Source organism: Vanessa atalanta, chromosome 21, assembly GCF_905147765.1.
Source record: "Vanessa atalanta chromosome 21, ilVanAtal1.2, whole genome shotgun sequence".
In the NCBI taxonomy this organism is placed as follows: domain Eukaryota; kingdom Metazoa; phylum Arthropoda; class Insecta; order Lepidoptera; family Nymphalidae; genus Vanessa; species Vanessa atalanta.
Window position 1 is genome coordinate 5,288,389 of NC_061891.1, and position 24,935 is coordinate 5,313,323.

Consider the following 24,935-nt stretch of genomic DNA (forward strand, 5'->3'; position numbering starts at 1 on the left):
TACAACCTTAAAATAGCGATTCATATTCACATGACATCAACTTAGACAAGCTGGGCGTATACCATCCAGACCAACTTAGGAAACCACAACCCCACTTAAAAAACATCTGACACATGAAGATAAACAAAATATGTAATCCTGTAATTTTGATTGTGATGCTGTGTAGAAATAAATACAGGCGCCTGTGTCTACATCTAACTAGAAAACTATAAATAATAAAAATATACAATAAACACGTCTGTGGAGAAAATCAAAAGAAAAAAATTGGATCTATTTTCATATTGACCTTGTAAGAATTTCTATTTCATTTTTTTCGTCGTTGACGTAAATTCTATTTCTTTACTAGAAGATAGCTACAAAAATGCTGTTTCGAATACTATAAAAAACGATCAATAGATTCAGTTAACCCGATAGTGGAAATGTGTAGAAGAGAATTACGTTCATAATTCACAAAAAGGACGAAGACCTACTCTAAAATGCCGGTACAACATTAATTACTCCTTAATTAAAGAAGGGAAAGTACTTCGATTTTTAAAATTTAATGTCGGCATTAAATATTTATTGCGAAAAAATTAAACAGTAGAGATCCACAGAGAAACCACAAAGCAAATAATCTAAAGTAGGTATACTGATTTTGCATACAATTGTTGTTACGAATACATTAAAATAATGAACAACCAAAAATAAATATCAAAAGTAAGTTGTATGAAGTTAAAATTTTCACACAAAAAATTGTTTACAAAACAGTTAAACGGACATTATTGGGACAAAGTGTTATATCTATAGACTTTTCTTAGAGCTATTTTATCGTTAAGCTAATAATTAACAAGCGTTTAGCATGCAAACATAAACAGATCCTGGGCTTTGGTACAAAACTAAGCGATTGTAGTATATAATTATATAATCAAGTTAATCCATTAAGAAATGATGACTTTAAATTATATTTTTTCTACTTCGGCTGGACTGCCTAAAATCACATTGTGATTAATGTTATTTAAAATTACGCCAGTCTCTAGAAAGTACTTAATTATTTATTTTTTTATCTATACATACATTTTATTTTCACAAATAACAAACTATTAAACAATGAAACTCTACAGCTATTGTGTAACAAAAAACTCGAAACCTATCGTAGAAAACGATCGTGAAATATCGGAAATTGATACGCGACTCAGAATATAATTATTATTTACAACACTTAAAGGATACACGCGTCGAAATAGCGTATCTCCGTAAGTCGGATTTCATAATTTCACGAGCGAGAAACGAATTTAATAATGTTACAAATGAATAAACCAAACAGTAGTAATCAAAGGTAAATTCATTATTGTTTGTATATACTATTATGATTGAGAATATAAATTACAAATTTACAATACAATACAGTATTATCACAAAACAGGGTCTTAGTTTACAAAAGCTTTAATTTGAAGGTCGTCAAGTGAACTGACTAGATTTAGTTAGAATTTAGAGGCCAAATCGACAGGTTGCTCTGCGTCGATTTAAATACCAAGTAAAACATAGCTCCGTTTGTTAAAATTCATTCATAGCGTTGCTATATTATGTTTTCCTATTACAAATATAATTGTTTTTATTGTTATCGTAGGATTATTTGCCTTTCGAATAAACATGCTAACGACAGTGCTCTTTAGTCGCAGGGCTAGACTGGTTTTTATCAACTAAAAATCAATTGTTATTTTACCGTGTTAATACTCTTTTGAGTATTAAAAATGGATGCATTGGACTTCCCGTTTGTTAACGTAAAGTAAATAAATAAGTTATCACTCTACGATTTTTAATTGAAATAACTATTAGTGGGACTATTAGTAATTCGACATTATTATTTAATAACTTTGTTTTTACAATGAATGCGTATCAATATTGCATCGATTGTGCGATTGACTCAAAAATATATACAATTTTTGTTGGCACAGTTTCCGTGAAGGTTTCAGACATATGACCATTCGATGGCGCGTATGTGTTTTAGAATGATTGTTTGTAAATTTAGAGACACGCGAACGATTTGGCTATTTATTTATAACTTTAAGTACTAAAAATAACATTTTCAATTATCTCTTAAAAAAGACTGTCTAGCATACCCAACAAGAATAGAATAATTTAACAGATAAGTAAGAGTCTTACTCTCTTACAATCCTCAGCCAAAAACTTTCCTTTTTTTGTTTTTATTAAAAATATATATTACTAACGAACATAAACCGGTTGCGAACAAGTCGATACTAAATAATTTTTGTTACGATTTTCAAATGAATGTAATCTGATAAATAGAGCAAGGAAACCACCGCCTACCGCAACCAATCATCCTAAGTGACGTAACACATCTCATTCCATGTCCGGAATTGTAATCACGAATCTATCTAGTAAGACGATCAGTCAGTCGATACACTCACTTTTCAATAATATTCGAATTTTGAATTTATAAATTTCAATTGTTATATCATAACACAGACAACAAATATAATATTTATATATAAATACTATCGAAGTATAGCATATACAAGTGCGTTTAGTATAATACTTATGTTAATTAACATTATTTAAAATACATAATATAAATAAATGCAATCCGATCTAATACCACGAAAAAAAGTAGTTGCGACAACTTGATAAAAATTAAAATTGCCAACTAAATTATTGTTAATATTATCTTTGAACTGAAATAGTTTACAGTTCTTTAGAAAGTCGGCAACAATTATCAGTATCAAAAACACGACAGTGTATTAATCTGCTGACGACTAAAGGGGATTGCACAAACTCTCATCGACGCGTGTTGACGGCACACAAGTTGCCAATTCTCCTTTCGCGAAGATGTAGCTTGATGATGTTAACGTGACAAATGCGTGATTCAGCTAATAAATATGCATTCATGTGTCAAATGGTTTGTAAAGATGGTTTTCGTTTCAATCAGATATAGCCGAAACATACATGTTTGAAACCAGTGTTGACACATAATTTAATGTATATTTATTATTTTTTATATTTTATGCTGTCGCTCACGTTAGCTAGAATTATAAAAAATAGATTTGTCAAATGTATGTAAAAACGTAAATAAAAATTAATAACAAATAGAGCCTAGATGGCCCAGTGGTTGCGTGCATCTTAACCGATGATTTCGGGTTCAAACCCATGCAGGAACCAGGCTTTGAGCAAGCCGCTCTGGGTAGGGACTTGCTACCGCCAAACAGCAATGCTTAGTATTGTTGTGTTCCGGTTTGAAGGGTAACTGAGCGATTGTAACAGGCACATATAAGGACGTATAAGGAATGTTTAATATTTATTACCCATCCCCCAACTGACTTTATAAAAACAATGTAAAATATGAGCCGAATAAAAGAATATTTCAATGAGGTTTTAGTTGTTTTTTTTTCTTTATTGCGTTGCAAGGTACGACATTATTTAGGCACAGAGTACTTTGCTGTTTCTTCGTTCGGAACCGCTAGTAGTAATATTATCCAATCTTGTAAAATGATAATTTAAAGAGCTTATAAGAACGTACTTAAATAAAATTTATTTGAATGTCATTACTTTAGGGAATAATATTGAATTCGAGTAACAAGTTTGTTTTTTTTTTAATGTCATTTAAAAAGAAAATAAACCTTCTCAGTAACAATAATTTTCCGCCAATAAGAAAATAATACGTAAACATCGAAATAATTTATTTTAATTTTTTTCAGTCCAATACGAGGTAAATGATACACGAACCACATATATTTTAGTATTATTTATAGAACAAAGCATTACACACAACGTATTCATATATGTATATACAATATACATATATAAAATTTATAATTGATAGCAACCAGCAAGGCAGTTTCATTCAGGCTATATGCATCCTGTTCCATAGATAGTGCCGACGACCGAAAAATCAATCTCTGTACATACATGTCTTACATAGTCTACAAAAGTCATACTTTTGTAGACTATGTAAAACCTATTGGCTTTGCTACAAGGAATAACCAAATCCAGAAGCGTAAGATAAATTGCACAGAGTTAAACAATGCATCAATGCCTACAGGTTTGAACTGGGTACAGCATCAATGTAAATGACGAGTACATTATATTTATTCGAATCACCTATAATCATTCATCATTGTGGAGTTGCTAGCACAACCTGTTGAATAACTGCGTAGATATGTGTCTTTCCAGCATGGCCGAAGACCGAAATCGAAAAAGCTGATTTAAATCGAACAGTTTTGCTGTCTTCGCGATACCTATATCACCCATGCTGAAGACATAAATTTCCAACCTGCTATGACATGCAGTTCCGAAACATGGACATTTACAATGGGACTACTCCAGAATCGGAAATTAGATGATGGGATCCCGCTGGATACAGAAATTGAAGATTTGGGAGCAATGGATCATTTAATGAGATACTTTCTAGCAGTAGACAAATGACTGAATCTTAAAATCTGAATGATGAACCACATTTTTCAGCAGATCATATTGACTGTTATAATATTCATTGTTAAACAAAACCATTTAAAATATGCTGTGAGACAATATACTAAGAGAATAGTTAATGAATTTTGTTTATAAAATTATTCTAATTAGAATGTACAATTAGTCTATAAAGTGAGTCGAATTACAAACACAATTAATAACGGTTTAACAGAAATTCTGAAAGTTAACTCATTAATAATTTGTTTGGTCGACTATAAATAAAATTCATGTTGATTAGACAGTAACAACTGTTTAGACATTTAGTATTAGAAATAAATAATACTTTCAATTTACTAATTTGGCTTTTGTTAGTGTGAAGTTAAGACTCTAATAAAGACTTGTTTAAACAATATGATTATTTTATTGTAGTTACTTGACTAGTTTCTCTATATTTTTAATTATTAAGATTAAATAACTGAGTGTAAATTTCGATCAATGGGAAAACCTATGTTAATCCAAGGTTTACCTATTATATGTTTGTAATGAATATTAAAAGGAGAAACACCACTTTGTTTGGTGTTTGGTATTTGATAATCATTAAGAAAATCCTCCAAATTTCAATAGTAATAAATTTTAAAACTGAATTTTATATAACTATCAAGTATGTTTATTTTTTTTAATTTTGTTACTTATTAAATTACTAGGTTTCTGATAGTTAGAACAATGGTCACAAAACTATATGATCTTAATGCATTCACAAAAGGTATAAAAAAATATTGCCAAAGAAATACTTGGTAAAAATAGTCAATAATCATGTTACATGGGGTTATGATATTAAAGGTTCCATGAATCTTTCTAATTTATAAAAAAATAGCATTTTTTTATGATCATATAGCAGGTTAATATGTATTTGATTTATTTACACTAGAATATTCACAACTGGTGAGCTATTAACATGCATTACACTTCAAGGCCAAATTAATTAGGCTTCAATTTAGAAACTTGGATTGTTTCTAAGAATAACTAGGAGTCACTTAAATTATAAATGCATGGGTAATAAACAAAAATACATGAGTTTAAATAATTTAGAAAAAGTATAAAAAATCATATTTATATAAGTTGTTATTTTTTAGTATTGTACCTTAGCTAAATATAATTAAAAAACAATATATACTTTGTTCAGTTCAATTTGTTGCCTAATAGTTTCTAGTTGACACAGCACATATTTTTTTATGTTGGTTGCTTAAAATGCAAATGTAATTTAGATAATATCACAGATAAAAAACATGTCAACATAGTAAATGTTATCAAAACAGTTTTATGTACATCAAACAATGAATTTAAATAAGAGTTTATGAATTGAGTCACAAATTAAATATTTTTTTATACTTTGTAATATTAATAAAAAAATCAAAATGATATAATTAAATGTATGTTCTATAATTTTAAACCAATGAACAAAATGACGAACTTAAATTACGAAAGTTATTTATTTTCTATAAGAAAAATTTAAATATTGCCCAAAAAATATTTACTTCAAATATCAAACCGCAACAAAAAATTTAAGAAATTCTCAAAAATATTGTAGCAATGTAATAGTAACTTACTTTCTTTCTCGTGGTCGAAGCCCACTATGACAAAATAGTCCACTAGCCTGGACATGGCAATCCTACCGCAACATCCGATCAACAGCACAAAAACACTTTGTAATTAAATTACACAAAACCAAACACATTTTTTGATGATTTCACATTATCAAGCACCACTGCCCCATTCAAGACAGTTCGCGACGCGTACCGCACCATGAACTTCAAAATATATAAACAACACTTTCATTTATCTCGATCTCAACTATTCTATCTACAATTACAAGGAGCAATTACGATAGCCCAGATCGAGAGGTTATTCAGCAGCTAAATTTAGGATTATTTAATCTATATATGTCTACCTACATAGCTATAAGCCCAAAATTTCTGAATATTTTTGATACGAAACAACGTTTGAAAGGTTTGCAAAATTTTAGAATAATTAACGCCACAAATTAATCAGAAACCCTCTCTCGTCATCCGACATTTCCGAAAAACTACTACCATATAGAAAAATATAATATTAATATAAACTTAATGTTGCCATGTACGCTTAAAATAAAACTACTAGGTACGTTCAAGATAAGCTAAACTTAACACAAATATAATAATAGTTCATAGAATTATGTGGTTATTGATTAAATAAACTAAATATTTCGTTAGTCTTGTTATTCTTTTTAATTATCAGGCAATCAAGCCTGAATTTATTAAAATGCTATATACTTTATTCACATCGGTTCAGTTGTTAACTATGTAGATATCAATTTATTCTTTATTTATGGGTAAAAATGATGTAATTAATTCTTATTATCTGGGATAATATTAAATAAGAGTAGAACACATTTCAGGCTACAACAATTAATAACATTACTACGGTATCATAATATTTTTGTAATAATATCGCAGTATCTTTTTGACAGTTTTTATATGTCAGTGTCAATTATTATCAATTCAATATCAGGGAACAAAATATTGATATTTTCCTCTTATTCTAATCTTGATATGTATTTTTAAATATTTTTAGACAAAGATTTATATGCAATGTCCGAACCAAATGAACCAGTACCTGGATTAAAACAGAAAAAGGTGTTTAAAATTATTGTTCTTGGAGATTCTGGAGTGGGTAAAACATGCCTCACTTATCGCTTTTGTGAAGGTCAGTTTCTGGATAAATCTGAGGCTACTATCGGGGTCGATTTCAGAGAAAGAACCGTACGCATACGCAATGAAGATATAAAGGTAACATTAAGTTGTATTAAACTATCAACTTTAGTATGATTTAATATTTTTTAAACTGTCCACAAAAAAAAGGACACAGAATTGAGTGATTTAAAATAAAAATAAAAACTACATACAGTACTGGTACTTACGTCATTTGTAAAAAAAATATTATTATATTATATTTACAAGAGTTATTTAATGTTGTAGTTGCAGTTATGGGATACCGCAGGTCAAGAAAGGTTCCGGAAGTCCATGGTGCAGCACTACTACAGGAATGTGCATGCTGTTGTTATAGTTTATGATGTCACAAAACCAGAAACATTTCATGTAAGTTAATATTTACTGTTATTCTTTTATAACATCTAATGTTTTTATTATTGTATTGGAAATATAAAATCTAAAGCGTTTTATTATTGAATAATTTTTATTGGAGGTAAGAATAAACAGTATTACCTCATGTTCTAATATTAAAAGTAAAATGAATTGTTTAAAAGTTTAACAACTTGCATGGGTATAGTTCAGGATTTACAAGCTTATTGTATATATAATTATAAACATATATATAATTATATACAATCAACAAGGGTTCATACTGTTCAACTACATATTGACACTTACAATTTATAGTATGCTAACTCGAATTTTAGTGACAATCGTTTTTTTATGCCAAGTTGCTTATAATATGTTATTTAATATGTATTAAAAAAATTGAAGAAATAAACAAAATTAACGAAGTTACAAATTTTATACAACGCTAACTAAAGGCAAAACAATTTTTGAAATCAATCGATTTAAATTACGTTAACTATTATTAATGGAGTTTTGTTCACACTCTCGAGTTAGCGTAGTATAAATTTTTGGTGTCGATATAATCATTATTTCACATTTGAATAAAATATATAATTTGCATGATTACAACATATTTTTCCTTGACTTTAATTTGTTTATATTTTTTATGTAATTGGTAAACAAACCAGCAAATGGGCAACCATGTGGTAAGTATTTGCCTCCATACATAGACATAATGTAAAAATAATAATAATAAATATAAAAAGCATGAACTATAGCTAAATACATCATCATCATTATGTTTTTTGGAAATTTTTTAGGTTGTTATGATTTTTGTGCTTGTATTTACACTGGTTTACTCACCCTTCAAACCACAACAATACTGATTGTCTGCAGTATTTGGCAATAGAATACAATGAGTGGCTGTTACCTACTCAGGCAGATATACTCATGTAAAGATATTGATAAGCCAAACACTTATCTCTCTGTAGTCACTGCTAAACTTCCCTCTTCAGTATTAACATAATTAAAATTTATATCTTAATGTTGGCAAAAGTGTTATCAGAATATATTAAACTTGCTTGGTATTTGTAAAAAAACATATATTTATTATTTATTTTATTAATATAAATATATAAGTGTGTCAAAATAAGATTTTTTTTTTAAGTATAAATGATTGTGTTTCTTTGGTGGTAGGGCCTTTTGCAAGCCTGTGTGGGTCTGTGAGTGATGGTAACCACATACTGACTTAATAAAAAACTAAGTATTTAATTTAATAATTGTTTTAATTTAAATCTTTGATTTCACTATAGTTATATCTAAATGCATATTATCTTGTAGTCCATAGCAAACTGGATGCAGGAAGTGGAGTCGCACGGGCTGACGGGCGCGCCGCGCGTACTGGTCGGCAACAAGTGCGACTGCGGGACGCCCGAGTCGCGGCTGGCCACCACCTACGCCCAGCGTCTCGCTGACAAGCATGGCATGCCGGTAACTACTAATCTTTAATTTTATTTTTCAATATTATCGATTTATTTGTTGCTCCAGATGTTGTGTATGTACCACTTCAATGTTTTTTGGCAATGCTTATCTTTGAACTAAGATATATTTTCTAACTGTAATATATATTAAGGAGAGGTGAACGAACTGCATCCGTCCAGGCTGCAAGTCGCAGGTGTCGCAAAGCATACCATATAGAATAGCACAAAAGGCTAATGTCCAACAGTGGGTACTTTATGAAAATGGCAAATATTATAATATTTATTATATTTTTCAGTTGTTCGAAACATCAGCTCTCTTGGACTCCGAGTGTGATAATGTGGAATCCATATTCATGACATTGGCTCACAAGCTGTATTCAAAGCAGCCGCTGCGCGTCCTCAGTGTTGAGGTAAATATTTCCAAATATTTGATCGCAATCGTCTCTTAGCGATTAGCGATGATTTCGATAGCTGTAGCGCTAGCAACCAAACAAACTCTATAAGATATAAACTCTATTCCAAACATAAGAATAGAAAAGCCAAATAAACAAAATTTGACAGCAAATTGACGCGATACCATTGGTTAATCTATATTCGCTATGGATTTGCGAAAAAATGGCGTTTTGAAAGTCGAAACTGTTATCGGAATTTTGAAAGTAAAATTAAAGTTGAAATAAGTACTTAAATGTAATAGTGTTGTATTATAAATAAATATATATTATCATAAAGTTTTCGTAGTACACAATATAGTTATTAACAAATCGCATGAAATACGTAAATTTATTTATGTTTATCTTTGTCCTCCTTCCATTGGAATAGACTATATGTGTGTGTGTGTGTATCTTATAATCTTTATACACTTAAAATTATGGTAAAATCCTTTGGATTTTTTGTTAGCTGTCATTGCCTGTCCCTTATCTATACTAATATTTTAGATGCGATAGTACCTCTGCCTGTTACTCTGTCACGGCTGATTTGGTAAGAAGCTTTAACACCAAGGAAGGACATAGGCTACTTTTTTGTACCTAACCTGACAACCTACCTCTAAAACTCTAGCAAAGCCGCGGGTGACTTCCAGTATAATATTTAACTGAATTAATATATGATTGTATTATATTCCAGGGTGAACGTGGTCCCAGACTTGTGACATTATCGCGGCAGAAGCGGAACAACTCGAGCAATGATAGTTGCCTCTGCAGCTAGAGGGACGAACAGTGCAGGCCAATGGCAAATGCACTTGCGCCAAGTGCAAACTCAATATATATGAAACATATAAATTAAAATTTACTGTCTTCGATCGGGATAAATTTTTTACGTATGGATTTTAGGAAACTGATGTAACAGACGTCACGGTAGTCTTCAATAGAAGAACTCAATCTCTTTCTCTCTTAAGTTTGAGGATGACGTTCGTATTGTTTGCATTCACTTTGTTTTTTCTCAAGATCGGTACAATGATGTCGTGTATATAATACCGTGTTTAACATAAACGGTATTACAAATGTTCGAACTCTCCATTTGAACCTTAACGGTACAAGTAAAATCTCAGCATCTATAAAACTAAGAAGTTTAATGTTGTCTCGATGACTGTTGAGTCGTTCGCAAGCCCGTCTTAATCCATGGTACAGGGCGGCCAAACAATGAGGCGCTCCAGTTCTAAATCATATTTTGGAGTGGAAGATAGCTGGAACAGACATCTAGCGCCTGTTGTAATTAAGATCATTCACTAGTTTCAATAGTATTTAATAAAACTAGTCAAAGATCTTGACCATGACAACACATCTTTGATGCAAAATGTATACCACAGCAGAATTAAAATCTTCCATTGGTTTTAACGTTTCTGTGTCGATATCTGCCAATATTCATTATTGGATGCAAATGTATCACTCAGTAGAACCAGAATGTTCTATTGATAGTGATTGAACTTCTTTAAGTATAAGGCATGAAAAATTTCAAAGTCGTTAGAATTCGTAGGTTCTTTATGTAGTATTATTTTTGAATTTGTGCTTTAATTTGTTATATAAACAAATAAGTGCGAGTAAAATATATTAGTATTTATTAATAGTTATGCACCCGACAGTCATCCTCACTGAACCCCAAATTGAATAATACCTACCATAACTAACCACTGTCAAATTTAAATATAAATTCCAGCGGTGAATTTATTTAAATAATCAATATTCCATCTTAATTATAAGTACTAAGGACAAAAGGCTGTGGATTTGAAGACCTTTTAATAGCATAAAAATTTTTGAGAGTCCGTCAAAGTGACGTTCTGTAGGTTGCTAGGGATAAAATAGTTTGGTAAATATTATATATTAAATAAACTAACGAACCAAAACAAATTTATCCAAAAAATGCATTGATAATATTAAAATATACTATAACAATCATTCATTTTATCTTCTTCAAAATCTTAAAATGTTACCCGCCATATTGGGTCAAATGCTGACGTCATTTACTTGTAATCATTTCACATTCCCATCTTTATTTAAACACATGAGATTACACTTATAATTCTGTGGCTCGGTACTGAAAGAGTCAATCCTTACGTATATATATATATATTTTAAATTATTTGGCAAATAGTAAAATTAGTTTACATTATACTCAAAAATGTTCTTTTGCCCTTCTAGCACCGGGTCATAGACTTTATTGCTCTATTTTTATTAGGTATTAAGTTCCAATCGTAATATAAAATTTAATTTGCATGAAAGACTTCTTGAAACTGGAATACATTAATATGATTTTAGATTAGTATGTTTTTGTAATTTCTTAAAAACATTGCTTATGAACAATTGGAACACTTATAACGTTATAATTATAATCTTTTCCAATCGAAAAAGGGATGAACAAAGACAAACCTTAGATAAAGTATTGCATGCGAGATCAAACTAACAAATTTTGATTAATAATCACTTAACTACTTAGATCCACTTTACTTCCAAAGTAGCGATGATAGCTTCGCGCCATTTTTTTGAAAATTCATAATGAATATCATACAAGATCTAAACCAAAGATACAGCGTCAATTCAATATGTTTGTTTGGCCTTGTCCTCTTGTGGTTGGAATAGACTATATATCAAAAACGTTCCAACATCTTGTCATTTGTTTTAATATTCGGAGCTTAGTATAATTATTTTGAGCACGTATTTAAGATCCCTATTTAAGTAATGTATTAATTTGTTGAATTTATCATACTGTAATTATTATAATAGAAATAATTCATTCAAATGTCTGAATGTATGTACTTTAACATACATCCTGTGTTCAAGTATTTCGTATGCAATTATCGGTGATTTTATACTTCGTACGTGTTTATGTTTAAAAAAATGTTAAAACGTAAAATTTGCAAATAATATAAATTCCGAAATTTTTTACCGATCATGTTTTCTTCCTAATTAAAAATGAAGGAATATCGATAGCCGTCATAACATGTATATATACTTTGCTTATAACGGTTAATTATTATATAATTATGCTATGTTACAAGAGATATTTCCTCGTTGCTAATATGAGTGACAAGTAAGCAAAATATGAACCTTCTTCCCCCCGAAAACTGCTTACGTAAGACTTTAACACCTTATATTAATCTTTTTTTTTTTAAATAATAAGCCAGTGCAAGTTAATTTAATGGACACAACTCAAGTTTCCATTATTGTAAATAGCTGATAATAATTAGTAATTAAAATATTTGAAGGTATATTTTTATCCATTTTATATATTCTGTTCGGGTATGAATGCGGTTTTACTAACAGCCAATGTTTGGGCTGCTGTTCGTTTTTTTGGAATATAAACCCGATATCATTTTATGGGCCTGACTTGGATTTTAAATCCCTCGGGATCTACAGACCTGATTTATAAGTTAGCCACTAAACCCTCGAGACGGTCGAGGCTATCAAACAATTGCAACTCTTAAATCGTCGGACTAAGATATCTTAAAGTCCGAATATATAGTATCGTAGTGTACGAGAATAGTTGTTTAACGTTGATCTTGTATCTGCTACTTCAAAGTCGGATATTTTTTGTGTATTCATGACAAAGAAATGAAATACAAGTCTTACGAATTATTAACAATTAAGTAAAATCTAGGACGTATATTGAAGTGTCAAATAAAATAAGATAGACTTATTAGGAGAACTTGGAATTTAATCTTCCACTGTTCGTTGTCATTATTCAGATATTTTTTTAAATTGTTTAGATACACATTTTACAATCACAACTCTTGTCATTCATATTTTAATTTATTTTGGAAATTGTGTTTGAAATATTTCTACATTTAACTGTATTTCTTTTTTTGAATAGGTTTTCTCACTTCTACATCTTTTTTTCTCTTCACAGCATATTGCCAACATTATAGTTGTCGACGCTTGTGACAAACATTTGTATGCAATGCGTCTATGCAATATTATAATTATTAATAAATTAAATGTATATGAATACCTGCAATAGTGTTAAACGATTGCTGCCCGTGGATTAAGGAAGCGTTTTATTGCAATTTGCACTTCGGAAAGCCGTAGTGATGTTTCGTTCGTGCGTATCATCGATACGGCAAACATGTTTTTAACAATATTTTCACCCATTTATAATAGATACGTACGAAAAATTTTGGCAGATATTGCGCCGTCTGAGAACAAATATTGTTGATCTAGATATCCCTCTTGTACCAACTCTATATATACCCTTCGGGCAGCAAATGTTTAATACTGACACTGCGGTCTGCGATATTTGTTTATATTGTATAATTTATTATATTCGTATAAATGTACCGCTATAGATAATGTGCCAATTTTATACATTTGTAGGTGAACCAAGTAGATAACAAATTTTTAGTATTTTAGAATATAATGTAACGACAATTTGTGTTAACGAAATTGTTAGTAATTGTAAAAAGTGAAGTTTTAAAATTAAATTTGATCAAAATTTATGATTATAACTATTGTTTAGATTTCTATATATTGTAACGATGTTTAAAATCCTGCTTACTAAATTCGATACTCTGATAACTGTTTATTTTATCGACCGCACTTCAGTTTCAAAGAAATTCCCGCGCAAACACTCCCAGATAATTTCTGTCTGGCCAATTTGTGTCCGGTTCCTAAATGTAACGAATTGTCACGCGAAACGTCATGTCACGAATAAAACAATATATACTATGATGTATATTAAAAAGCAACTGATTTGCATTAATTTCTGCATTTTGTTTTGATATGCCTAAAAGTATAGACTATCCTTTATGTGACTGGAATCAATAAATGGTGATTTAGCGTTTGTTTTGTAAGAAAATATTCACTTCATATGGTATAAATATTATTTTATGTATAAACTTGATTTGTTTTAAAACGATTTTCCATAATAATATAAATCAATTTAATTTAAGATTATTAAGTAAGTTTCATATTATAATGTTTTAAATTATATTTTATATTTAATGTAAGGTGGTCTTTGTAAGTGTGAAGCTAATAAAAATAATTTTGTGGTAAGCAAATTATTTAAAAAAAAATAAAATAATCGATCTCAGATTTGGATGTTCAATAGATGCCTATTACTGTATTGATCTCGGTTTATTTCGTCTACTGTATGTGTGATTACTTTTAAAACGAATCCATTTTTTCAAGTCAGGCAGCTAGATACATTGTATTAATAATAATTTAAGAAACTAGCATGTAAAATCAAAGAGCATTCTTGTTTAAAACTTGCGATGTAAGAAATACCTATTTTAAGTATAATTAAGTTATGAGATTACATTTTGAAAGAATAAATTGTTACGAATCCTTGTTTCATTTAAGAATTTTATTTAATATAAAACCTTTTTAGAGCTAATTAATACTACTTTAATGAAATATTAATTTAAAGTAGTATTTGACATAAAAATAATACATTTAAGATTTCAACCTTACAATTATAAATTATTTAAAAAAAATATATAAACCATAACATATTTATTTAAGCATAGACAAAAGAAAGATTCATGCTATTATTGAGATTATTAAAATCAAAATAAAAGCTTTTATTCCTACGTGAATTAATTTATAATCACTATGTACCGACAAAGAAAAGATTTTGATCAAGATATAATTTTGAAACAACTGAACAGATATAGCTAACAAACATTTACATTAAGGTACTAGGTAAATAAAAAACAATTGAGAAATCGCTTCATGCGCTTGGAGGCTTTGACGTCAACGAGGCACACACTTTGGCACGTATTTTATTCCACACAAACTTGCGTTTTAAAAAAAGAAAGACAATAGCATTTTCAAGGGAATAATTATTCCAATAGCAGAAATGCCTTTATCCAGGTAATTAATATTGGTCCTAAATGTCCCCCTCCTAAAAGCTTTAACCTTGTGCTAGGAGTGAAGTCGGTTCGACAATAGTTCAAGGAGTCAATCCTGACGAATCTGCTTATTTTTACATACGTATGCACATAGCTAGAGCAAAATTTACTGACTATACGGCAATTTACCGGCAAGCAGCATTACTTAAGAGGACTACAAGAGCTAAGTGCCCTTGAGAATCGCACGCACACACTTACAAAATCGACAAAAACGGCAAGCCCGTGTACTAAGGGTTAAGCGAGGTAACGAGATTACGCCCAAATATTCTAATAGATGGCGCCAAACCGAGCGACGTAAGATCAATCATAAATCTCATAAAAATAGATAGGACAACAGAATTATTTTTATTTCTTTCGATGTTAGTTAACAAATGATTATGAAATAAAACTGATTCAATTAAACTTACAATATTTTTATTTATATTTTGTATACAATAAAATAGACAGTTAGTTTTAACCTTTTTTTCTATTATTTATATTATTATACCACAATTAGTTCTTATACTAAATATTGAAACATACCAATTTTTAACATTTTATAAAAGTTTAATGATCTATTTATATAATAAAATCGTAAGTGTTCGAAATCTGTAGTGTAGTGACCGTGGGGTAAGATATAGCGTAGTATTTATTCGTTTTATTAATATTGGTTCATAAAGAAAAAATATATATTAAATTAAAAAAAAAAAAATCTAAATATTTACTAAAAAAAAAGTTGTCAATTCGGTTTGGTTGAATCATTGATGAATGAAAGGTTAATCATAATAGGTTTAATCATAAATCTCATAAAAATAGATAGGATATTAGAATTATTTGTATTGCTTTTGACTGTTATTCGAAAATGATTAAAAAATAAAACTGATTTAATTAAACTTAAAATATTTTTATTTATATTTAGTACTACAAAAAAAAAAACATTTAGTGTTAATTTTTTTTAAAAAATTTTTATTTAATTTCACTTGTATGTATTAATGTTATTACATATGTCCTGGAATCTTGGAATAAATATTACACCCACTTTCAGCTAAAAGTTGGCACACATATTTAATCTCGATGACAATGCACGATTCATGAATTGCTGCTATATTCAATCCAATATGGCGGACGTTACAAAAAAATTTAAATTTATGAATTACGTACAAATGACACTTCTAAATATTCTAGTTCTCTGGTTCACAACAATTAAATTTTTTTTGTTACGACTTTACTTTTTTTTATTATTATTAAAATTAGTTCATACATAACTTTAATTCTTATTATAAACAATCGATAAAATTAAACTCTTACGCAATATAAATAGCTTCCGTGTTATTGTTTTCGACTTTCTTTATTCTGTAAAAAATAAATATATGTTAGTAATTACATTTTTATTAATTATAAAATTATGTATTTAAAAAATATGTATCTTAATATGTCATAGTAGTTATAATGAAAAAAAAAATGCTTCGAGTTCATGGGGATCGAATGTAGTCACTTGATCCCCATGAAAGTCAATTGATATTTTCCTTCCTTTGACCAAATACTCTATCGTAATTATTAAGAATTGCTCGAAAAATCTGATTATATGCGAACTGATTGCACATTTTTCTAATAGATGTTTTCAATATTCAAAATTTATAAAAAAAAAATATGTTTACTAATTAAATACTCTTACCTTTTAATATCGTTCATATGTATGTTCGGCGCTTGATTTATATAAACGTTTTTTAGTTTTCCTCACGCGTTTCACTTTATTTCCCATATTTACACAATTAAAATTTATAACAAAAAATATTATTAAAAATCAAATGCCTAATTACTACTACACTATTTTAACTTAATATATTTATTTACAAGAAAGAATAAAATTTATTATAAGAAAACATGAAACAATGAATTTACAATTAAAATTACAAAAAAATATCTCGTAACGTAATGAATGATGCGGCGAAAAGATCGACACGTCTGTATAGCATCAGGCCTCGGCCGGCATTGTCTGTACACGGCGTTTACGCACACATCCGTACGCATTTTGTTCGAAAATAAGAATATCGGATTTAAAAAAAATCTATTGATTTTACTAAAAAAGTGAAACCGAGGTTAAATAGTATATTGCTTGTAGAATAATCTGACAAAAAACCAGAATTATGGAACGTATATAAGTATCGTTATTATTGATTAAAAGATCTTTTTAGAGGTAACTTTGTGATTTTTTTCTATCGTACCAAATTAATTACATCATGTTTTCAAAATAACAAATACTTAGCATGTATCCTGAAGATTATCATATATTTTTTTCATTTGGTTTACTGCATTGGATCATATACTTTTTTGCATTATAAAACTTGCATTTAGCTCATGTAGTCCCCTTAAGAGTAACAACTGGCACAAGAGACATAACATCTTAGCTTCCAAGGTTGGAGGCGCATTGGTTTGATGTAAGGAGTAGTTAATATTTTGCGCCAATATAACATGTGGTAACAACATACCATCAGGTGTACCATTTGCATGGCCGCCTACATATTATAAAAAAAGTTAATCTAGTAGGTAGACAGGTCGTTCTAAGCTAAATAGAAAAGGTATTTGTCAGCTTTATGTAAAAATTACATTATCATTTGACTGAATCCGCAAAAAGCAAACAATGTATCCTCGTTATAGTCTAATATTTAAAAAAAAATATTTATTGAAAACACCACATTTTTATAGAATTTATTTTTGTGAATACAATATGTTTATTATAAATTCGTTAAAAATTTGATTTAAGAAACACAAATTTAAATGTATGAATTTACTAAATTCGAAGCAGTTAATATCGACTCCGTGGCGCAACGGTAGCGCGTCTGACTCCAGATCAGAAGGTTGCGTGTTCAAATCACGTCGGGGTCATTCGAATTTTTTTTTCATTAATAATATTGTTCATTTTTTTTTTTAATTTAAATAAAACAAGATTGGTAATTTTAGGTATAAAGGAGATATTATAAAATAAACTCAGTGTAAGATTTTAGGAATTTTTATTTTATAAGTTTGACATTTAAACATTTTGGGCTTTTAACCTTTTAATACAAACTCTTCATAAGTTATATTACGATCAACCTCATTAGGTACCCTATTATTTATAAGATAATAGAAATAAATTATTTATAACGTATTTAATAACTTTAATGTGAAGACTAATCAACGTCTTCAAAATTAATTACATAATAAAGGATATATTTCCCCATTTCATGTATTACACAAGAAATTTTATTAGTCCGCAAAAGCCGCCTGTCGTGTTTGAAAAATTTAAATATTCAAGTGTTAAAGGAAATTGTTGGCACAAATAAAAGTCATTAAACTAATATTTCAAGTGAATTGATAAATGAAATTATATTACATAATGTGACTACAGTTTTAGTAACCGAGTCTTTATACAAAACTTTAATTAACGTGCAAATAATTCACTACAAGGCAATAACGGCAAGTTAAAAGAAAATTACACTTATGTAATAGACAATAAGATTTAATTGGTGTTATCTTTGTACAACCGTTCAGCGATGATAAATGTTATATTTAAAGGACTATTCTATTTAACTAGCTACATTAGAAATCACACAAAAATAAAGTTAGGTTCTTTATTGCACGAACACAATAAAAATTATATGTATATACAATTAAAATCAAGTATAACAAAAGATTTCATTTAACGACCAATTTTTTTGATAATTATAAAAATATGTATATCGACAAAGAAATGTCTTATATATTTTTCTTTTTGCGAATAATAAACTATGTTTTTACAATCACTGTTTTTCAAAATATATTCAAAGATTTTTGGAATAATAATTTCACAGGATACCTATTTTGTTATATATTTTTTATATTAATAAAACAATGTAAATAAATAATTATTATTTTTAGTTTTATTTAGAAATTTCGGAAATTATAAATAACTTATATACATTCAATGTCAAGATGTGAAATAATATGATATATTTAAAACAAATTCAAAAATAAATGAAGCAATTAATTTATTTGCAAACACGAACATACAAATTCAATGTTACATTTTTAAACACGACTTTTATACCAACAAAGTAATTTGTGCGAATACACAAATTTAATGGGAGCCCTCGGCTAGGGCTAGGGCTCTACACACAACAATTTTATATGATTTATTACAAACAAGATTTACTTTAAAAGAAAACAATTTATTTTAAAAGGGTTAGAGGGTTTTTGTATTATTAATCAATCAAAATCATCATCAATATTTTTATACAATTAACAAACATTTAATAAATACGTTAAATCAAAATTTTAATTTGTCATAATTTTTTCGAGAGCTTTTTGTCTAAGTAATGACCTCAGGGATTAACGACCCTTGTACATATTTCGATATAATTCTTACCGCATATCAAGACAAAGTATAATATCGAATTATAAGCATTTTTGAAACTATATTAAATATTTTATAGCTAATTATTATTTATCCTCTGTGCAACAACGATATCTTAAACAAGTAGGCAACGAATGAATTTTAAAATCTCACGTTTTACACCAAAATATATAGTTTTAAAATGAAATGTTTTTAATTAATTTCAAGCATCATCCGATCTAATTCTATACTGTGTTCTTAAAACACTGTTTCTACAATTAGCTAGTATGAAACGAGACCAGAAGTCGTATTACGTATTTATAATAACACAATTTAGATCCGGACTTAAAAATAAATTATTACTATAAAGATCTACAAACTAACCCTTTGAAAAATTATCAATATGAGTACGCACGTGCGTGCATATGTTAAAAGCCAATCTCGGCTTATCACAGTTCAATCGTAGTCGTAATCGTAATCGTGAAATTTATATTTAACTATTTGGTAATAATGAGAGATCTTTTACGATACATATTATATTGTTTATTTTTTAACTGGGGACAATAGATGCGGTTTTATATTGGAAGGTAATATTTCCATACGAAACCACACAATTAAAATGTTCTATAAAAACGTTAAAATAAAGAAATACTTCTGATAAAACTGGACGCAGTTTCGGAAACCAAACATTAAAACTTGTTTCTTTTTTATTACTAACATAAAATAAAATGAATCATTTGTAAGCCAATACAAATATGCTTACAAAAGCTAAAGCGACCGACATTTTTTTGAGTAATTCTGTAACATACATTACAACCATTTTGACATTTTAACCAAAATGGTTAGTTATTATTTCCGTAACTACGTCCAAAATTAAGAGAAGAAAAACCGATTCGATGCGCCTTTCGAAGCAAGGTGCCGGCCTTTTCCAGATATCAAATAGATATATCTTTCGAAATCAATTCTCTGCATAATCTTAAAGTTGCGCCTTTGACGCTACGAGCTCGCACCCGCTATCGCCTCAAGTCGCGACTGCACATGATGCCGAGTGGGCGTCACATTTTCACATGTTTTGCCAGGTGGTGGTGACCAGCATGTTCGTGTCGAGTCCTCGGGCGATCCTCTCGTGTATGCCGTGACTCAGCCACAACATGCGGAGATGCTCGTAGCGTTCGGGGCAGAGATGGAGCGGATTCCCGCGACGGAGGCCCTGCAATATCAAAGTGATCGTTATAGTGGTGCCAAAACTCGGCAAAGACAGCGACCGACGGTACAGCACCTGGTCGGTCTCGCCGTAGGTGTCGAGGTAGGGCGCCGGCAGCATGGCGCCCCGCGCCGGCGCCGCCAGCAGCAGCAGCTCGCACTCGCGCACGCGCAGGAAGGCGCCGGCGCCCGCGCCGCACCACAGCGCGTGCGCCACCACCGCGCCCACCAGCTCCGTGCCGTTGCCGCGCCCGCTCTGTGGACACGGGGGCGTCAGCGGCCGCTCGCGCAGTGCGGGCACTGTGCGGGGCCGCGGGTTACCTTGCGTATCTCGACCTGGCAGCAGTAGCTCTGCGAGCACAGGATCTGGCCGCAGACGAGGCACATCGTCGGGTTCTTGCTGTCCTCCCGCTCCGAATTCGGGCACGAGAACTCGGAGACCACGTTCATTAGCTCCGAGAAGTCGTCGGGCAGCGTGATCAATCGCGGAGGTTCCTCGGGTTCGAGTACTATTTTTGGAGATAGATCGCCGTTGAACCAGTCGGTCGATAGCTCCGACCAGGCGAGGGCCTTCTTTCTGGCTAAGAGATTATCGATTAGGTCTCGGAACGTGCTTGGCAGGTCTAAGTATCCGCACATTGTCTCCCAGGTATCTCCGCCCACTACGGTCAGTTCAGAGGGAGGTTGGATATCGCTCAAAAAGTGGTAGAATAGACAGCAGCATCTCAAGAAGTTATGGCACTGTTTTTTTATACATTCCCAGACTTCGTTCGGACTTAATTTTTCAATTTCGAGTTTCCCTCTCCGCAATTCCTTCATAAATGACAATAAATTTTCTAAGTCTGGTTTTCTGGTCGGTTCCGTGCCGTCCATGGTTTCGCTGGTGCAGGAAGTGACGTCGGTAGCTATCAGGGCTCTGGTCAGCGTCGCTCTGAACGCCTCTAGGGTTATTTGTCTCGCTAAGTGTGTCGGACGGGCGGGGCCTGATGTTTTGCAGAATAATGAGGGAGCGGTGAGGACTAAGGCGACTAGAGTACCGAACACTTGATGTGTAAGGGGGGATGTTTTTTCTAGAGTGCTCAAAGTGCTCAAGGCATGGTGGGAGATGTGCTTAGGTGAAGACCAAATCGTCGGGACAACCGCAGCTAGACGTATGAGTGCTTGTAAAGCATCTCGATGTCTCGAAGGCAGATCGCCGAGAAGGGGCCGACTCTCTGCTTGGAGAACCGCATCTGTGCTTATGATGGTATAAGATGTGGCTCGGTACAGAGCAGCAACGGACACCATGCCACCCGATTCTGTTAGACCACAAATTCCCGGAAGCATCTGTAAACGAAAATGTTGAGTCGTACATATTGCTTTTTTTTGTAAGAAAATCGTTGTCGATTTGCAGAAACGAGTTGAACGCGAATGTCACCTTAGCGAAATCCTCGACGAGCATCTTGGTGGTCTCGTTGTACTCGGGCAGGTCGCAGTCGAAGTGCGTGAGGAACTCGGCGGGCAGCAGGTTCTCCGCGTGCGTGGACACGTACACCTCGGTCTCGTCGGCGGACTCGTCCTCCATGTCGGACGACACGGCGCCCACGCTGCGTGCGCGCGCCGTGCAGTGCATGTCCTCGCAGTACTCCGTGCACAGATGCACAGATTCGGAGCACACCTGCGGGCCCATTGCGTTACACGAGCTCGACGCGAACAGACGTTAGACTAACGGAATATATGCTGGACGCCCCGTTATTCTAATTGCTAGCTTCTAAGGCCATAGACATTTGGATTAAGAACTTACTACAATACAGGACCACATAAACAAACAGATAATAGAATATGGACATATTCTACGTTAGTCTGTAGTAGGAATAGCCGTAATGGGATATTGGATATTTATCGATATAAAAGATAAGAAAAGATACCGTTTTATGCACTATCTCTGGTTTAAACTTTATATAATTACAAAAAAACGTCAACAAATACTATAATAATTAGGAGTACTCGTTAAGTCAACATGTGTAATTAGTAGGTGTCGTACGGCTTATTGGCGGCTATTATTACCTGGTGCTTAAGTTTGAGGATGAGCTCGGAGGCGTCGCTGAATACGTGCTCGCACAGCGGCGGCGGCGGCCGCGCGGGCAGCGCCGGCGCCGGCAGCAGCGGCAGCGCCGTGTTGCACAGCCGCTCGCACAGCGGGCACAGGTACTCCTTCTTCTCCACGTCGAACGCGGCCGGCTGTCGGATGCGGTACGGTCTGCGGCGGGAAATACTTTAAAATAGGTAACAACCAATGTATAAATAAATTTTCCAATGTCGATGGTACAAATGAAATCGTAGATTAAAATTTGACGTCATCACATTCGATTACTATAAGGCATTATTTTCCATGATCCTTTTTTGCTGACATTTGGACATAACGGCACCTCAAGTATTTTTTCATGAATTAGTTCACAGAGAGTTTCGACCGCAACTCACATCCCGCCAGGAGCAGGAGGCACTCACCGCAGCTTCTCCTTGTCGAGCACGCCGTCGACGTACTTGCGCCAGCAGCGCGCGTGCAGCGCGTGTCCGCAGCACGACACGTGCGGCTGCGCGCCCAGGCCGGCGGGCGGCCACGCGCTGCGCCACGCCGCGTCCGCGCCGCCCGCGCCCGCGCCCTTGCGGTTGAGGACGCTCGAGTGCTGCGCGAAGGCCACCAGCACCAGCGGCTCCGACATGGCCTCCACGCGAGCCTGGGCAACGCTCGAATATAGTGTGGAGCCGAGAGGCCGACGCGTTACCCCTGTTTGCTTGACTGTATGATTGTATGAGTGACGTTTGGAGCTAGAGGGGCTTTGGTTGAAGTCGAGGAGTATACTTCGTATCGGGGGCAATATTATTAAATTGAATTCACTTTCACGGTGATTCAAAAGCAGTTTTTATCTGTAGCCTATTCCGATCGAAGATAGAGTAAAGATAAACAAACTTTAGTTTTACGTATTCTATGCAATTTGGTAATATCTCTGATAGAGATTGATTAATATACATTTATTGATAATGAAACACTATTTCAAGGTATTATATTACTACTACACTATTCCTACACTATTCCAATGAGTGAATACCATAAGATTTGGAATAGGCTAGAAATTAATATAAAATAACAATATAAGTAGGTTTTCGTTAAAATTCAAGCTTGCTTACCTGCTCCTGACACATGATGCACACGCGGGGCGGCTCGCTGACGCCGCCCCCCCACACGCCGAGCGCCGCCCCGCGGTACAGCGGCAGCAAGTCCTGCTTTTCCTCTTCTTCTGTAACCTTAAATAGTAAAAGCATTTAGAATATTTAGACATACTAGTGTACCTGAAAAAGTATTCAGGTACACTAGTACGCATTAGACTTTTTAAATTTATTGTATATCCGAAAACAGACTTAATTTTCAAGTAAGGCTTCATTTGAATCTTCAGAGGCAAAATATAACACTAGGAAACAGTATTTTCAAGATATACAATTATCTTAAATTTACACTGGAAACTGGAGTAAATACTTTTACAGCCTATACATAATATTTATCTATAGGCCTATCTAACTTATTTTTTTTAAGTCTTTCCTATCTATATAGAGAACCGAGATGGCCCAGTGGTTAGAACGCCTGTATCTTAACCGATGATTTCGGCAAACCCAGGCACCACTGAATTTTCATGTGCTTAATTTGTGTTTATAATTCATCTCGTGCTCGGCGGTGAAGGAAAACATCGTGAGGAAACCTGCATGTGTCTAATTTCAACGAAATTCTGCCACATGTGTATTCCGCCAACCCGCATTGGAGCAGCTTGGTGGAATATGCTCCAAACCTTCTCCTCAAAGGGAGAGGAGGCCTTTAGCCCAGCAGTGGGTAAATTTACAGACTGCTAATGCTATCTATATAATTCCAAAATTTCAACAATGTGAATTAGGCACGTTAATAGTAGTTAAATCACCTCAGTCGTGGTTTCCTGGAAAAGCGTAGCGTTGTTAGATATGAACTTATTCATCTGCGCCTTCATTTGCGCCATCAGCTTGACGCGTCTGTCGGCGGCTAGCTTCGCACGACGGGCCTTCTCGGCATCTAAATAAAA

The 24,935-nt window shown here is 32.6% G+C and overlaps 3 protein-coding genes and 1 non-coding gene across 6 annotated transcripts in view; 2 read left to right on the forward strand and 2 right to left on the reverse strand.

The window, feature by feature from the left end:
- Positions 1 to 6,476, reverse strand: part of LOC125072303 (myotubularin-related protein 13) — a 61,079-nt gene extending 54,603 nt beyond the window's left edge. Inside the window, exon 1 of the mRNA XM_047682878.1 lies at positions 6,012 to 6,476. Within this exon, the coding sequence (XP_047538834.1) occupies positions 6,012 to 6,066 (55 nt within the window). The 5' untranslated portion in view covers positions 6,067 to 6,476. The remainder of the gene's footprint in view (positions 1 to 6,011) is intronic.
- Positions 6,477 to 6,952: 476 nt separating this feature from the next.
- Positions 6,953 to 12,579, forward strand: LOC125072315 (putative Ras-related protein Rab-33). Its single transcript, XM_047682899.1, has 5 exons — positions 6,953 to 7,229; positions 7,419 to 7,538; positions 8,841 to 8,990; positions 9,277 to 9,390; positions 10,103 to 12,579. The coding sequence occupies exons 1-5, from the start codon at positions 7,032 to 7,034 to the stop codon at positions 10,181 to 10,183; spliced, it is 663 nt and encodes a 220-aa protein (XP_047538855.1). The 5' UTR covers positions 6,953 to 7,031; the 3' UTR covers positions 10,184 to 12,579.
- A 5,531-nt stretch (positions 12,580 to 18,110) lies between these two features.
- On the forward strand, positions 18,111 to 18,182 carry Trnaw-cca. Its single transcript has one exon. It is a non-coding gene; the product is annotated as a tRNA-Trp (tRNA).
- A 1,064-nt stretch (positions 18,183 to 19,246) lies between these two features.
- LOC125072305 (E3 ubiquitin-protein ligase UBR1) overlaps positions 19,247 to 24,935 on the reverse strand; it is a 34,902-nt gene continuing 29,213 nt past the window's right edge. For all 3 annotated transcript variants that reach the window (XM_047682880.1, XM_047682881.1, XM_047682879.1), the window contains 8 exons: positions 24,798 to 24,925; positions 24,019 to 24,135; positions 23,338 to 23,567; positions 22,897 to 23,089; positions 22,268 to 22,507; positions 21,172 to 22,176; positions 20,927 to 21,106; positions 19,247 to 20,857 (listed from right to left, as the gene is read on the reverse strand). In XM_047682880.1, coding sequence (XP_047538836.1) covers positions 20,711 to 20,857; positions 20,927 to 21,106; positions 21,172 to 22,176; positions 22,268 to 22,507; positions 22,897 to 23,089; positions 23,338 to 23,567; positions 24,019 to 24,135; positions 24,798 to 24,925 — 2,240 coding nt within the window. In that variant the 3' untranslated portion in view covers positions 19,247 to 20,710. The remainder of the gene's footprint in view (positions 20,858 to 20,926; positions 21,107 to 21,171; positions 22,177 to 22,267; positions 22,508 to 22,896; positions 23,090 to 23,337; positions 23,568 to 24,018; positions 24,136 to 24,797; positions 24,926 to 24,935) is intronic.